Raw genomic sequence first — 15,942 nt, forward strand, 5'->3', positions numbered from 1 at the left:
CATCTTCCCTAAAGTGCTACAGCTGCGCAGCTGCACCAGTGCCACTGTAGCGCTGTCTGTGAAGACCTGCCCAGATTTGAGGGACATTGCTGGGGTGGAGTTGGGAAGCCAGTAACGTCGCTGGCCTGTTCTACTTGATCAGAGAGGAGACTACTTCACAATCTGGGCTGTCAATTGAGCAGCTCTTGCAAACACATAACAGCATGTTATTTATGGGTGCCTGGGTCAGCATATCTGGGCAGTGAACCAAAGTTTCAACCACCATAATAAATAAAAGGGCTCAACAGCCCTCGGAGAAGTAACCACTCTGCCAAGAGGAAAAATACTGGGCAATAGCAAAAAGTGCTGTAGTTGCATATACAGTAATTCTGTCTTGTCACATTTCCTGTCTCAGATTTGCTGAATCAGCGTCTCTACTGGGTGGACTCCAAGCTGCACTTACTTTCAAGCATTGACTTCAATGGCGGCAATAGGAAAGTTCTCATCTCTTCTGCTGATGACCTGAGCCACCCCTTTGGAGTAGCTGTGTTTGAGGTAAGAGTGAAGAATGGGTGCAGAGCTGGCTGGGGAGTGCAGGAAGCCACCAGAACTCTTTTTACACACCTCTTGCTTGAAAGTTGTGCCCTGTGAATGGCACAGGAAGCTCGTGGGATGTGTCAGCTGCTGCAAAAAGCCATTAATCCAGTGAGAGTTCAGCACGGAGTATTCCTTACCCGAGAGCTGCAATCAGCCAAATGCTACTATGTAATGCATTACTTTTGTGGTGGGGAGGAGCACCCTGCCTAAACTGGCATCACCTGCACAACTGAAGTGTGCTAATGGCAAAATTTGATTTTAGTCCTGTTAACTGCTTGCGTAATGGCCAAATCACTGGCAGGAGAAAACACAGGCAGTTTGCTATGATTATTGTCAGGCCATATAGCTTTTCACTAGCTAAAGGCCTGATGCTGATGAATGAGCAGCTCCTGTGAGATAAGACTTCAGTGGGAGCTTCACAGGAGGTGCTAAAGCATCCTGTTAGGATCAAGCCCCTTGAACACAGGGCATCCTCTCATCTGGGTGCATGGCAGGGATTTATGTGTCCGCACCAAATGGCTTTGTATTTGACACTGCAGCTTGCTCTGAACACTTCTTACAACTCATCTGCACTGTGATTTCCTGGCTTTGCATTTTCCCAGGCCCATGCAGCGTGTGCTCCCTTCCTCAGCCTGGCAGGTTGCTACTTGTTTGTGCAGTCATTATATGCTACTGCTTGACAGTCTGCAACAAGGATCAGTGTACCCAGATAGAAAATTTGTACAAGCCTTTGGGAGCTGGCGGTGATGTTAGTGGGGAGCCTCTCTGCCCAGGAAGAACTGAGAACCCAGTGCACTTGTCTGATGGCAGGATTTAACCCCAGGAAAGTGTCGTTTACTTACCGAATTTAAACATAAACCCAGACCATTCTCTCTCTTTCAAGCTGAGTTGGCCGTGCTCTGGTGCACAGCCCTGATAGCTGAAGGATGCACACTCTACTTGCCACAAAATTAAGAGCTTGATCCTGTAGGCACCTACTGCCCTGGTGTGCTTATTGTCATGCAGAAACTTGCTGTTTTTAGTGGGACTGTGCATTAAATTAAGCACAACATCAACCGTGTTTGCAGAATCCCTTTCACAGTGTTTGTTAACCAAGCATATGCCGTATACCCCCTTCCGCCATCTGAATCTTTTCTCAAGATAAAAGAAAATCTCCTGAACTAGCTCCTGAGAACCCACCCTTCCCACTCCAGCTATGTATTTCATCTTATTAAAAGACGTTGCAAGTGTTACCTTTTCATCTGTCGGCCAGGTCACCTTCCTACAACTAAATCCATCTCAGTAGCCTTCAGTTCCCACATACCTACTGTGTCCTGTTATGTTGTGGTATTTAGGTATCTCTCAATCAGTAATCATCTGCACTTTCAGAATCACATACTTGCTTCTAAAGATATTATTGCCACTTGCTTCTAAAGATATTATTGCAGGAGACAGAAGTGGGTCTTTTGGATGCTCCCTCTGTAGTGTTTATCCACTGCTGCAGTGTTAGATTCTTTAATACAAGTGGTTTTGCCCTACAGAGATACTTGCTCAACCGAGGTCACATCTTTGGAAAGGGAAGGAAGATCAGCATTTACTAGCACTTTCACTGTGGTGCAGGGACCAGAGATTTCTAACAAATTCCTTCAAATCCTATTCAAAATCCACGGCCATTGGAGTCACAAAAACTCTTTTTTCACTAAACATAATGGACATGGCCACTCTGTATCCAGGCCTGCTCGGAGTATTCTCCCCTCCCGCCCAGCCCCAAAGCTACTCTAAAGAACTAAGCATTTTTTGCCCATCTGTAAATGCTGCTCTCCAGATCTGTTACCACCTCCTGACACTGAGCCCAGGTCTACACTAGCGGGGGGGTCGACCTAAGATATGCAACTTCAGCTACATGAATAGTGAATAGCGTAGCTGAAATCAGCATATTTTAGGTCTACTTACCTGGGTGTGAGGATGGCGGTGAGTCGACCGGTGCCGCTCCCCCGTCGACTCTGCTTCTGCCTCTCACGAGCTGGAGTTCCGGAGTTGACGGGGAGTGCAATCAGGGATCGACGTGATAAATCGACCCTGATAGATCGATCACTACCTGCCGGACCTGCCCTGAGACACTTGCATCTTTGTGTTGCAAAGCCAAAAGTAGTGTCACATCATGATCAAGCAGCACCACAAAATGACAAGATTATCTCAGTCTCAGTAGACGTCTTTAGATTGTTCAGTATGCGATTCTGAAAAGTGCTGAGTGCCACTGTCTCCAGCTGGAGTAGAGGACACGCCAATAACATACTGCACAATTAGCGCCTGTCTGTTTTGCATGTACTTAACATGCCTCTGATTAAATGTGCAAAAGAAATTGAGATGTAGGCAGCCTTGCCCCAAATGGCCCACGGGACTGCCAGAGAACCACAATCGTACATTTCATGGGGTTTGCATTTACCCAAATCAAAATGCCTGTGTGTGTTCTGCAGGATAAGGTGTTCTGGACTGACCTGGAGAACGAGGCAATCTTCAGTGCAAACAGATTGAATGGCCTGGACATCTCCATTTTAGCAGAGAATCTCAATAACCCCCATGATATTGTGGTCTTTCACGAGCTAAAGCAGCCGAAAGGTAAGGCATGCCCTCAGTTCTCCCATAGTCCAAAACCCATTCATTCATTTGGGCTGGTAAATAAAATCCCTCCCAATTGTCTTGGATGGAGCAGTAAGGCAGATGCTGCTAATATAAAATGAATGCCTGATGTCTGAAATTCCTGCATAGTTAATTCAGTGGGCGCTTTTATTGAAAAGCCTGCAATTTGTTTATAGTAATTTAATTAGCAGCTTTCCTTTTGAAGTCTAGTCTTAGAGCGATCAGAGCAGCCTGTTGCCTGCTGTTCATTTTAGGTGACACTTTTTGGCAGTGTCACTCAGATAAAATTGGAAAGAACTCTAAACAAAGTAACTTGCTAACAGTTTTCTTAGGTCAGCTAGGCGCACTGAGAAAAATGATTGTCCTACCTGTTACTGGTGCTAGTACTGAAAAGTCTGCACAACTAAGAGAGGAGCTGGACTCTTTCCTGGTTCAGCATAATCAGCACAAAATTCTAATCAAAGAGTTTTTATTATTGATGATCATCAACAAACTTGACATTCAAATCCCGTATTTACTGTGTGGAGCTGGCAGGTAGAAAAATCATGATTTGCTTGTAAATTGAGTACATTTAATCTATATTATTGGGTAGTAAACAAGAAACCCCACAAGACATTTTGAAGCTTTCATCTGAAGATCTCATAGTGCATTAAAAACACCTGAGAGGTAAGAGTTATTAAACAGCTAAGTAAATTGAAGCAGAGGGTAAAGCAGAAAATTTTAAAGTCTGCCCAGCATGCGACAGTGAGGGCCTGATGTTCAGAAATGCTGAGTGTCCATAGCTCTCAGTGACTCCACTCAAGGTATGATTCCTCAGTGTCACTGAAAAGCAGGATTTAAGTGTCTTGAGTTAGATGGCCAGAATTAGAGGATGTTTTGAAAACAACGGCTTAAGTGACTTAGTCAGTCAGTGGAATAACAAAGAATGGAACCCAGGTGTCCTGACTCCCCATCCCCTACTGTAACCATCAAAGCAAGGCAAAACGGTTGCATATAGTGTATGGAAGTGGGAGCGCACAATGGTGAGGCCACTGTTACTTTCCTGCATACAAATGGAAGAGCTCTAGAAGATGGAAAACTCCTAGGAGGTCTGAGTTGGAATAGAATCTCATTCGGGAGAGGGGTCTCTGTGCTATAAACAAAGATACATTGATGAGCATGCTTTGAAACAATACATTTGTTTTTCCCCTTCCCCACTTTGAACAGCTCCCAATTCCTGTGAGCTCAGTTCTCAATCCAATGGAGGCTGTGAATACCTGTGTCTTCCCGCACCCCAAATCTCTCTCCATTCCCCCAAGTATACGTGTGCTTGTCCTGACAACATGTGGCTGGGCCCTGATATGAAGAAATGCTACAAAGGTAAAAGCAACCACCTTAATGCAGGGACCTTTCTCTTAGTCTGGTGTTGCTTGGCACAAGCTCCTTCGAGCCACACCAGTTGTACCCCACCCTTCCACAAAACCAACTTACATCATCAGTGAACTTTCCCCCTCTCACAACATTGCATGAACCATTAGCTATGGTAGTCTGTGCATTTGGGACCTTTTTGCACATAGTTGATATTTTGGTTAGTCTGGAGTGTCACTTTATTGAGAATTTGTTTATTCACAAATTGTAATCAGAAAAGCTGAATGCATGAAGGGGAACAAAGAATAACTTTCTGATCCAAATCCCAGTGATCTCGATGGAAAGACTCCCATTGAATTCAGTAGGCTTTGGATCAGTTGCTAAACATGTGAGTGGTTTGAAATCATGATGGTGATTTTGGTCAATAAAATCATTCATTAACACCCCCCCATGAGGCGTGAGTGGCATATATTGTATATTTAGGAAAATATTCGGCCACATTCATCCTTAGTGAACTCTAGTCTCTTCATGGAAGTTACTAGAGGTGAATTTTACCTAATATTTCCATATGGTGCGAGTTCTGAATTTTGGGGGCCAATACCCAAAGGAGTATGATAAAGACTTTGAACCTTTTTGTCACCTTCTATCCACAGCACTTCATAGATATTAGTGAATTAAGCATCATTACACCACTGTGAACTTTGTAAATTATTTTATTTCCATGATGCACATGGGCAAACAGAGGTGTAGCAAGGCAATGGGCCACATAACAAATCAGGAATAGAAACCAGACTCCTATTCTAACCGTTATCAAATCTGGAAACGAGTGCTGCCTATCACCGTGTGAGATCTGCTTTGCACACTTGTTTTGCCAGATTTCAGTCATTGTTTTATATTAACTATATGGGATTGCTTTTCAGATCTTCCAGCTGCCTCAACAACTGAGCCAGTTTTAGCCATCACCACTCCTATGATTTCCACCATCATCGCTGCTACAACTAGCAACATCAGCAATGCCAGTAGAGAGAACTCAGGAGGTGTATCACAATTCTCCATCACAACCCCAGGTGTTGGCTTACCCACAACCACATCCAGCCTAATAGGCACAAAGATAATGACAACCGGAAATAGCAATTTATCGCAGCACTGTAAGAGATTCAGGTTCCTACTTCTTTACTTTCTGCCAGGTACAGGAGTATCACAAAGATCCATGGGCTAGTAGGAGAGCTGGCAGGCCAACTGTACCGTATGCATGTCAGACACAAGCATGAATAGATGGGCAGAAATAAAATCAGATTTTTCATCTCAACTCCTTCATTATGATAATAGAAAAGTGATTCCAGTTTCTCTGAACTCTTTGGTTCCAGGTTGTCATGTCTGATTCCCTGGGATTCAGTCTTACACTCACAGCATTTAAGGTTCCAATTTCTCAAAGAAAGTTGCATTTGTTTTGCTCAGCACAATGCTCTGAAAGTTAATGTAGCTCTGCTCTGAAATACCTCTGACAAAGTTTTGCATTAAAATTAGTATCTCCATGAACTGATGTCCACATCACAAAAAATACCCCTAGCAGATGGCACTAACTGGCTTCTTTATTGTCAGCCTCTACAGAGGCTAAGTACTGAATAAGCCATGAGGGATTTAACTACCTTCCCATTTTTGGTGGTGATCCCTGTAGGTCAGGATCACCTAAGTAAGACAGAAGACCTCTGGCTTTGCTCACTATACTGAGCAAAACAGGCATCATTTCCATTGCATCAGCAAAGCAGGTATAGAACTAAATCATGCATCCCTGTTCTCTTCGGCAAGACAGGACACATGATACTTGATGCTAAGCAGTGCGCTTGAGAAAGCAGAATCAATCTCGCAAATTCGTTCTCATCATTCTTACCTATGTAAATATCCTTCCAAACCCCAAACGAAAATAATTAGATTCAATGTTTATTAAAATATTTCTAACAAGGACAATTATAGTACCTATCTCATTAACTGGTAAAATGTCTATTTAAGAGAGTTACCTGCCAAGGGGATTCATTTAAAAGGATAAACTACCTTTTACATTATTTTCCATGCATTGATGTCTCAGTAGATGAAGTATTTAGCCTTTTCTCTACTTGTTCCTGATTTGTCAGAATAAATACAGTATATTGCTGAATTCAGTGCTAATCCCATTAAGATTGCAAAACACACATTTTGCAAGAATGAGACATTAACATGTATTGGTTTGCTCTTCTAAGTATGACATTCTCTCAAATTTTGAGGCAATCGCTCCAGGCTCAATTTAGCTAGTGCACATGGCATTCTTTGGCGTAGTCATAGCCACAAGAGGATCATTCAAATGCATTATGTAGATACCTTGGAACCACAAAGTTCTTTTACTGATAGAGCAATAGCTTTGTGGCTGTGTTGCTACCAGAAGGAGCTGTGCTACACAAGATGAAGGGTCAGCTACTCTCCTTGATAAAGACAGAATTTCCATTTCGGGCCAGATATTTTACAAACTAGCCTCCTTTTTTGTGCCCAAACATTAAGAATGTAAGAAAGAAGTGGCATATTGTATCAGCCCAGTGGTCCAGCTACCTCAGTATACTGTCATCAGACAGTGGCTGGTGCCAGATGCTTCAGAAGGGATGAACAGAACAGGATAATTATTGAGTGATCCAGTCCCCGCTTTAGGCTGTTGGAGGTTTAGGGACACCTAGAGCATGGGGTTGCATCCCTGACCATCTTGACCAATAGCCACTAATGGACCCATCCTCCATGCACTTACCTAATTCTTTTTTTGAACCCAGTTACACTTTTGGCCTTTACAACATCTCCTGGCCATGAGTTCCACAGATGTACTGTGCATTACATGAAGTACTTCCTAATGGTTGTTTGTTTTAAACCTGCTGCCTATTAATTTCACTGGGGTTCTTGTGTTATGTGAAGGGGTAAATAACACTTTATTCCCCTTCTCCACAGCATACATGATTTTTATATACCTCTATCATATTCCCCATTAACTGAGCAGACCCAGTCTTTTTAATCTCTCCTCAGAAGTGTGAAACAGCTTCTACATAATAATGTTTGTTGTCCTTCTCTGTACTTTTTCCAATGCTAATATAACTTTTTGAGATGGGGTGACCAGAACTGCATGCAGTATTCAAGGTGTGAGTGTACAATGGTGGAGAGGTAATTAGATATATGCACACAGAACCAGGAAAAACAACATTATGAGCCATACACATGGAGAACCGGTTTTGAACCACTGGACCATTACACATGAAATTCTTATGAGATTTTTCAATACTTAGAAACAGTCATAGGTGTCACACTATCCCTACTACCAGGCCCTTCCACTAACAAACAGGCATTAGGTCACGTGAAGTGCTGTATTTTTTAGAGTTGTTTGGGATTTGGGGGGGGCTAGCTCTCCCCAAAGCTGGTCCTTCTCAGACTGGAAGGCTGATTGTCTGAGAGAGACCCCTGCTCTGAGCATAGGTTTCTTTATCAGCTCTTCTTAAAGCTAGCCCCAGTGTGCTCTGACTTCAGAAGACTCAGCTCTGGTACCTAATCACAGACTCTACCTTCCCTGGCCTGCAGGAGCCTAAGTGTGTTGTAGAGGCATCACATTCAGCCCTATAATGGGGAGGAAGTACCTGGTTTCACCTAATAGTTGAGCTATTTAAGGGGGCAGCATGAAGAGGTTTAGATGGGAGTTGGTCAAACATGATGTTGTACTTTTCTGTGGCCACACTCAGCAGTCAACTGTGCCCTCGTCTGTAAAGCCCTGTCACTGTGCATGGATATGGACAGTTCTTCCAAAAGAGACAGACCCTTAGCAACTCTAGCCCTTGTTTTGCTTATTTTGGGGTCTCGTTTCCTTTGAGATCCCAGTCTTCATGTCCTACTGTGACAGGTGACATCTGGGGTTAGCAAGCTCAAAGCCTCCACATTTCAAAGCTGTTTATTATTATTTAGGAGTGAATCTGTGTGTTGTGGCACAGCCATAGAGCAGGGCGCAAGATATGAAAGAATTAAAAAAGAAAGATGGCAAGCTGCTGGCTCAGGATTAGTTATTTTATGATTTGCTGTCTTGTTTAAAGATGATTAATTATCCAATATAAGCACACAATAGATATTATTTATAGACCACATACCTTTACATTTGAACACATTTTAAAACCTAGCTTTTTAAAATTTCTTTAGCTATCATCATAGTTCTGGTCCATCTTTAGTGCCGTTTGATTAATCAGAACTGTTCTTTTATGATTACAGATGCCAATGATGGGCAAGGTTTTGGATCAACTGTTACAGCAGCCATTATTGGAATTGTAGTTCCTCTTGGTAAGCAGGGTTGATTTAAGCTTAGAATGAGACAGCCCTGACAACTTTTTGTAAAAGACTTTTCTGGAGCACAAGGAACTACTGTTTTGCAAGTCTGAAGGGTACAGGAGCAGAGGTCCACGTGGGAACAAATTTGGGGTCCATAGGACTATGTTTGCCTTCCCCAAGTAGCCAGATGACAGCTTTTTCTCTTCTTTTCTTCAGTGGTCATTGGTGTGCTGTGTATGGGAGGGTACCTCATCTGGAGGAATTGGAAAAGGAAGAACACTAAAAGCATGAACTTTGATAACCCTGTGTACAGGAAGACAACAGAAGAGGAGGATGAAGAGGAAATCCATATTGGGAGGACGGCACAAATTGGGCATGTCTACCCAGCAGTAAGTATCTCTGAGCAAGCTCCCAAAGGAAAAGATTTTTCTTGTTAAGAAGTTTTGGCTACAGAATTATCTCAGCTGATCACGTGGTTGGTTACAGTTACTTGGCATCAGACAGTACATTAAATGGAGGGTTGTCAGATTTTTGCCTGTTACATTACTCTTAAGACTTGTATGTGGATCATGTCGCCATCTCTTTGGAACATCCAGTAGGAATTTACTATATGAGATTAGATCAATGGTCCATTTAGTCAGGTACCCTGTCTCCAGTGGCACTGGGTGCTCAAATCCCTGCAAGGCATCCCACTGAGAAATTCTTGTCTCAGGTATTTATAACATGACCATCATTGTAGTGATAAGCGCTAATAACATGCAAGAAAAACAAGCAGGCTGTCCTATACACGAGTTTTTCAAAACAGGGACAAGGACTGCTGCTAAATGTTAGGCTGTACCATGGTGGGGAGGGTTTTTCTCCTGACTCCAGCTTGCAGTCGGTCTTATGCCTTACTCTTTTCCATCCACTGCTTTTTCCTGCCAACAATAAAGACCAATTTGTATTTGCTAGGGGGACCACAGTATTCTTTTAATTATATGATTAGACATAAACCACTAAAGAGTGAAATGCCCTGCAGTGAAGAATGAATGAGATTCCATAGGGAGTCAAGGAAAGTTGCCTTAGCAAGATGAGGCATAGAGATGGGATGGAGGAGTAATGCTTTGCGCCAAAGGTTCCGCTGTAACTGCATAATGGGACTTGCTGATGGAGGCACCAGACCCCCTGCAGAGTTGTTTCTTCAAGGGAGTTTCCCTTCAAGAAACAGGCAGCTTGGATGAATAGTAACTGAGTTGTGAAGGGGAGGACAAAGAGAAGGGAGTAAAAGCAGTGCAGGTGTGAGGAAGGGCACTGTCTCAATATCGCTGAATGAGTAATAATAATAGCAATCCTTGCGCTGCTGTCATTCCTCCCATCAAAGGATTTTAATGTGCGTCACAGCCATCGGTGAACTTGGCCTCCCACCACATCTGTAGTGCATGGGAGCAATGCTTATCCCCATTTGGAGGAAGGGGAACTGGAGGCATGAAGGACCAGGTACTAATAAGTACTACTCAGTGTAGGTGTTACTCCATTGAAATCAATGGGGGTGGGAGGGGAGAGTAATCATGAGTAAGGTATCAGATCCAAAGAGATCAAATAATTCTGTCACTCAAGCATTTACCATTATTGTGTTTTCCTTCCTCCACAGCGTGTAGCATTGAGCCTGGAAGATGATGGGTTACCATGAGGACCAAGTCGCTGCTCCAGTCCCATACCTAATGGAATAATATGCACTGAACAGATTCACTTTGGATCATGGAAACCTCCCTCCTTTCTTTTCTTCCCCCTAATTAATTACTATTTATGTTGCAGAAGGGTAACCACAAAGTTATAATGAACTGCAAACATCCAAAGGATGTGAGAGTTTTGTACGTATAATCTTTTATACACGTTTTAACTTGTTGCACTACCCATACGTGATAGTGAAGAGGCTACTGCTGAGCTACTAACCCAGTATACATAACCAGCCGGGTTCAATAGCTATGTGTCATTTTAAAACTATGTTTATAGAGGTTTTGTAAATAGGTTGAACATGCTTTGTGGCTATCCATCAACATAAGTAAAAAAATGCTATACAAGCAGTTTAGAATATTTATTAACAAAATTGGGAGATAAGATTTGTTCTGTAAAGAGGGGTGAGAGTATTTATTTTTTGTATGTTTGGCTTGCTGTGCATATATCTATCTAGACTAGATAGATATATAGACATATAAATATATACATATATACATATAAATATATTTTAAAACTACTAGCCCAAGTCTATGGGAATTAGGGGGATTGAATTCTTAAGGAATGTTTATGGAAAATTTGCTTTGAAGTCTAAAGCCATTGGAGTAAGAAACAGCTATACAATAGGATAATCAATGATTCTGTAAAATGAATGAAGCACTCCCGTAATGAACTTCTGCTGTAAAAATGGTTTACTTTGTATTTCAAGCCCAGACAAATGTACTGGCCAGGACTCAGGCACTAACACACTTGATTTCCTTTTTTTAAAAAATCTTTACATCAAAAAAGTCTTCATTAGTAACTTCTCTTCACTTGGTCTATCTCACACAGAAGAAACTCCTATAGGTTTCAACATGGCTTTATGCCGTGTCTGTCTTCATGAGAGTTACTTGGTGTAGGATTTTTTAAGAAAACCTAAATGTCATTTTTTTTCTCCTCCATGGGAATCTTGTTTACAGCTTATAAAAAGTGATTGTTTTCTCTGTCTGGTAATCATATATCAACTCCCTGGAGATAGCTCATCACAAAATCTTTCTTTAATCCTTTTATTGCTGTGCTGCTACCAATTGTTAACATTGTTAAAATGAATGAAGTGTTAGGAAGCACAGAGATGCAGTCCAACTTGCCATCCCAGGAATTCACAGCGGGTATATTCCAAGTGGATGTAGCTGGAACATCTAGCACTGTAGCAGTGCATTCATCACAGCTGAAAAGGTAATTGGAAAAAAAACCAAAACAACCCAATCCTTACAACAGGTCCCCAAACTGTGGTGCATGCCCTTCTAAGGGGGGCGGGGCAGAGCTCAGGCCAGCCCCCACAGGAGACAGGGAGGGAACGGCATTAAGCTCCACTCCTGGCCCCACATCCAGCCCCCAACTACGCTCCTGGAGGAGGGTGCAGACCATTGGGGGGTGGAGGAGGGAGAGTTTAGGGACCACTGCCTTACAATCTCACCTGTTCCTAAAGCTGAGCAACTGTGGGACTATCATACCAGTCGTAGATAATCTGGCACCCCTAGGCTATTCTCTACAATGGGAACAATTGTGGATATGATGGACATCATTGTCCCTGGCAGGATCTTGTGACACTAACAGATAAGTGTCATGATTTCTATAGCATTAGGAAGAGTCAATGAAATCTTACATTCTACTTATTTATTTATTGGCAGTGCATGTTACAACCCACTCTAGTGAAGAGTTCAGTGTTACTTTGCTAATTCTGTGGCTTCATGGTGTTCTGGTAAGGGGGAGAATGCGGAGTGACATTTCTCATGCCCTGCGAGATTTCCCTAGTCCCACAAAATGACCATCTTGCTTCCTTCTTTCACCCAATTATCATCAGGTAGCAGGAGAGGTGAAAATAACAAGTGTTTAAACTCTCAGTTTCAGGCAGGACCACATTTTCTCTTCTCCCCTCCTCCCTCCCCTCTTACTGGCTGGGACACAGCATCAACTCTTCAAGAGAAGCAGCCCTTTCTCCTAAGCCTGGTCCGGCCCAAGTTGCACCAGTATCCTCCAATTAGGGTAAGGAAAACGGCCCTCTCCAAGCAGCTGTTTCCACCCAAACTGACTGGTAGAGGGCACAGAGTGGTGCAAAGCACTCTCTTCCCCATCATCACTGTTCGTCATGGAAAATGTTACCTTGACTGCATTCCTGCACTACTTCCTGCTCCTGGGAATGAAATTCATGTTCTCCCACATAGCACCGGTGCTCTCTTCTCATGTTAGTCAGATGCAAAAATTCAAGTAATTTATTTTCTTTGGGCACTTTTCTGACGTCTCCATCCCATTGCTGCTGTGTAGCATACAGCATAAATTTCCAGTGATGTCTCATTTCAATATCCATATGCTCCAGCTCCCGGACACCTCTCCTGCTGTGCATGAAGGACCCAGTACTGTTTGTTAGATACAGAGCACCCTCTGTTCCAAGGGAACAGTTAAAAAACCTATTAGAATCAATGGAAGACTTTTCTATTGGCTTTAAATCAGGCCCTCACTGATTTTAGTGGGAGGGGAGGGGGCTCAACCTCTGACAAGAGGTATTCAGCACCTCTGTGGATTGGGTCCTAAATCCAAAACTGTGCAATAGTGTGTAGAGTAACCTGTGTTGCTTTTAAACATGCAGGGCCAGCTCCAGGCCACAGTGCGCCAAGTGCGTGCTTGGGGCAGCACGCTGCAGGGGGCGCTCTGCCTGTGCGTGACTGCGGATGGTCCGCTGGTCCTGCGGCTCCGGTGGACCTCCTGCAGACACGCCTGCGGCAGCTCCACCAGAGCTGCGGGACCAGCGGACCGTCTGCAGACACGCCTGCGGCAGCTCCACCGGAGCCGCGGGACCAGCGGACCGTCCGCAGACACGCCTGCGGCAGCTCCACCGGAGCCACGGGACCAGCGGACCGTCCGCAGACACGCCTGCGGCAGCTCAACCGGAGCCGCGGGACCAGCGGACCGTCCGCAGACACGCCTGCGGGAGGTCCACCGGAGCCGCGGGACCAGTGGACCGTCCGCAGACACGCCTGCGGGAGGTCCACCGGAGCCGTGGGACTGGCGAGCGGCAGAGCGCCCCCCGCGGCGTGCTGCCGTGCTTGGGGCGGGGAAATTGCTAGAGCCGGCCCTGTAAACATGAATCACAGTTTATGGAAGATCAAAACAAAATCTGAAGATAGGTGTTGGGCGGGGCAGAGGGAATCACACAGTTTAATGTGGGATTAAAGTTTTGGTACAGGACTGAAGTGTAGGAAGAAAATGCTACACTATGCATCATGGAAATACTATATACCACAAACTATTTGTACAAAGGGCCTATGAAGTTAAATCTCAGTTCTAAAAATCTAAAGGCGGCAGCTTGATTACTTAAAGATCATTAAGGGGGATGGAGAAACATGATTCTCAGATTTCCAATAATTATTTTAATCTGCAAAGTTCTACTACAAGTCCATGCACTGTGTGCATGAAGGAAAGAACAAAAACTGAGCTGTACATGTGTGTGATAACACTAACAGCAAACTGTAAATATGTTTGAAGGCTCTAAATTTTGATACTTTTTTAAAAAATAAAATAAACTGTACAAATATGTGTATAAAAAGCATCATTTTTTTCAAACCATTTTAAATTAATTTGATGTCCAGTGCTGGTTTCAGACTTTACAGATTTGTAACTTTAATCAAAAGAAGTCAGCCACCAAATATGTTTTTTAAATAAATTATTTTAAATAAACAATGTCCTAACAATCCCAACTGTTAACACTGTACCCAGTTCTGATCTCTGTCTTGTCATAATGAAGTTCTGTTAGAATGAGTTCTTGCTTGGTGCCTTTTGTGTTTCAGTTTTCATTTTATGGACAAAAGAACTGCTGTGGGGGGTGGGGGGAAGAATATGGTCTGTGTATCGTTTGCTGTACTTACATAAAAAGGAGTACTGAAAACCAAATGAATTCATTTGTAAAACAGTGCACTGTTTCTATAGAGAGATTAAATTTTTTTATCTGGGACTTCTGATGTGTTCTGTTATTTTACAGTACATCCATGGTTTTCTTCACAGATGATGTCTAAGCGGTCCATGAAGGTTGCCATTACCACAGAACAGTAGTTTTCAACCTGTGGTCTGTGGACCCTGGAGATCCGTAGACTATACGTCTAAGATTTCCAAAGAGGTCTACCCCCTCCATTTGAAATTTTTTAGAGGTCTGCAAATGAAAAAAGGTTGAAAACCACTGCAATACATAAATGAAAGAAGAACTGCAGCTCTTAGACCTGATGCCAAAATATCAGGATCTTATGCAAATATCAAACTCTTCTGAATAACACACACACATCTAGCTAGTCTCAAGGAATGGGTCAGCTCTTAATTGCCTACAGCCAAATCAGTAGAGCAGTATTGCTCTACATCCTAGCTATGTAAGAATTCTCTGTTCTCTTTATGGTCCCAGTCAGTCTGTACTTAACATCCTCCAGTTCTCCCAGTCTACAACTTCGCAGCCCCAACCCTGGATGCTACATAACCTTTATATGCAAATGAAGGGATACTCAATGGGCAATACTGTCAAGTCCTCTTTCTCTACTCATACTGCTTGTCACCTTCAAATTGCACAGAAAATGCAGCCTGTTTTAGTTATGCTCACATTATGTAAAGTTTTATATAGGTGCCAGAACTAAAATCCGTATCATTTGAGGTTAATATAACCAAGACAGTCTGCTGCACACAAATATATTTACGTTTACCATTACAAAAAAACTACATTTTGTCTCCATTCTGTAAAATTGTGTTGTTTTTGGGAGGCATATGGTGCATTTGCTTGCCATACTGTAGAAGTGTTATTGCTTTTAATCTAAGCCATTTAAAGAGTGCCCAGATATTCCAACAATGGATGTCTTATAATACTCATCATTATATTAATAATAGCTTCACAAACCCAAAACAAAATTACAGCACAGCATCTACTGACATGGAGACATACACATAGGAACCAAACTTCAGAAAAAGACGGTTACTCACCTTTGTAACTGTTGTTCTTCGAGATGTGTTGCTCATATCCATTCCAGTTAGGTGTGCGCGCCGTGCGTGCACGTTCGTCGGAAACTTTTTACCCTAGCAACTCCAGTGGGCCGGCAGGTCGCCCCCTGGAGTGGCACCGCCATGGCGCTCAATATATATCCCTGCCGGCCCACCCGCTCCTCAGTTCCTTCTTGCCGGCTACTCCGACAGTGGGGAAGGAGGGCGGGTGTGGAATGGATGTGAGCAACACATCTCGAAGAACAACAGTTACAAAGGTGAGTAACCGTCTTTTCTTCTTCGAGTGATTGCTCACATCCATTCCAGTTAGGTGAATCCCAAGCCATACCTAGGCGGTGGGGTTGGAGTGAGAAGTCGCGG

At 43.2% G+C, this 15,942-nt stretch overlaps 2 protein-coding genes across 16 annotated transcripts in view; one reads left to right on the top strand and one right to left on the bottom strand.

Annotated features, from left to right (window-relative positions):
- Window positions 1-10,584, top strand: part of LRP8 (LDL receptor related protein 8) — a 284,937-nt gene extending 274,353 nt beyond the window's left edge. For 3 of the 5 annotated variants that reach the window (XM_050962306.1, XM_050962308.1, XM_050962309.1), the window contains 6 exons: window positions 395-534; window positions 3,033-3,174; window positions 4,402-4,554; window positions 5,463-5,690; window positions 8,803-8,871; window positions 9,076-10,472. In XM_050962306.1, the coding sequence (XP_050818263.1) occupies window positions 395-534; window positions 3,033-3,174; window positions 4,402-4,554; window positions 5,463-5,690; window positions 8,803-8,871; window positions 9,076-9,296 (953 nt within the window). In that variant the 3' untranslated portion in view covers window positions 9,297-10,472. The other 2 variants (XM_050962307.1, XM_050962310.1) reach the window with 1 other exon arrangement.
- The window catches only part of LOC127055393 (nardilysin-like), a 123,587-nt gene that overhangs the window by 3,151 nt on the left and 104,494 nt on the right, over window positions 1-15,942 (bottom strand). For 4 of the 11 annotated variants that reach the window (XM_050962295.1, XM_050962294.1, XM_050962296.1 and 1 more), the window contains one exon: window positions 14,652-14,755. The exons of 4 other annotated variants lie outside the window; for them this stretch is intronic. In XM_050962295.1, coding sequence (XP_050818252.1) covers window positions 14,725-14,755 — 31 coding nt within the window. In that variant the 3' untranslated portion in view covers window positions 14,652-14,724. Of the gene's footprint in view, window positions 1-13,964; window positions 14,756-15,942 lie in introns of those variants that run through there. 3 more of the 11 variants (XM_050962299.1, XM_050962292.1, XM_050962297.1) reach the window with 2 other exon arrangements.

Source organism: Gopherus flavomarginatus, chromosome 7, assembly GCF_025201925.1.
Source record: "Gopherus flavomarginatus isolate rGopFla2 chromosome 7, rGopFla2.mat.asm, whole genome shotgun sequence".
Classification (NCBI taxonomy): Eukaryota; Metazoa; Chordata; order Testudines; family Testudinidae; genus Gopherus; species Gopherus flavomarginatus.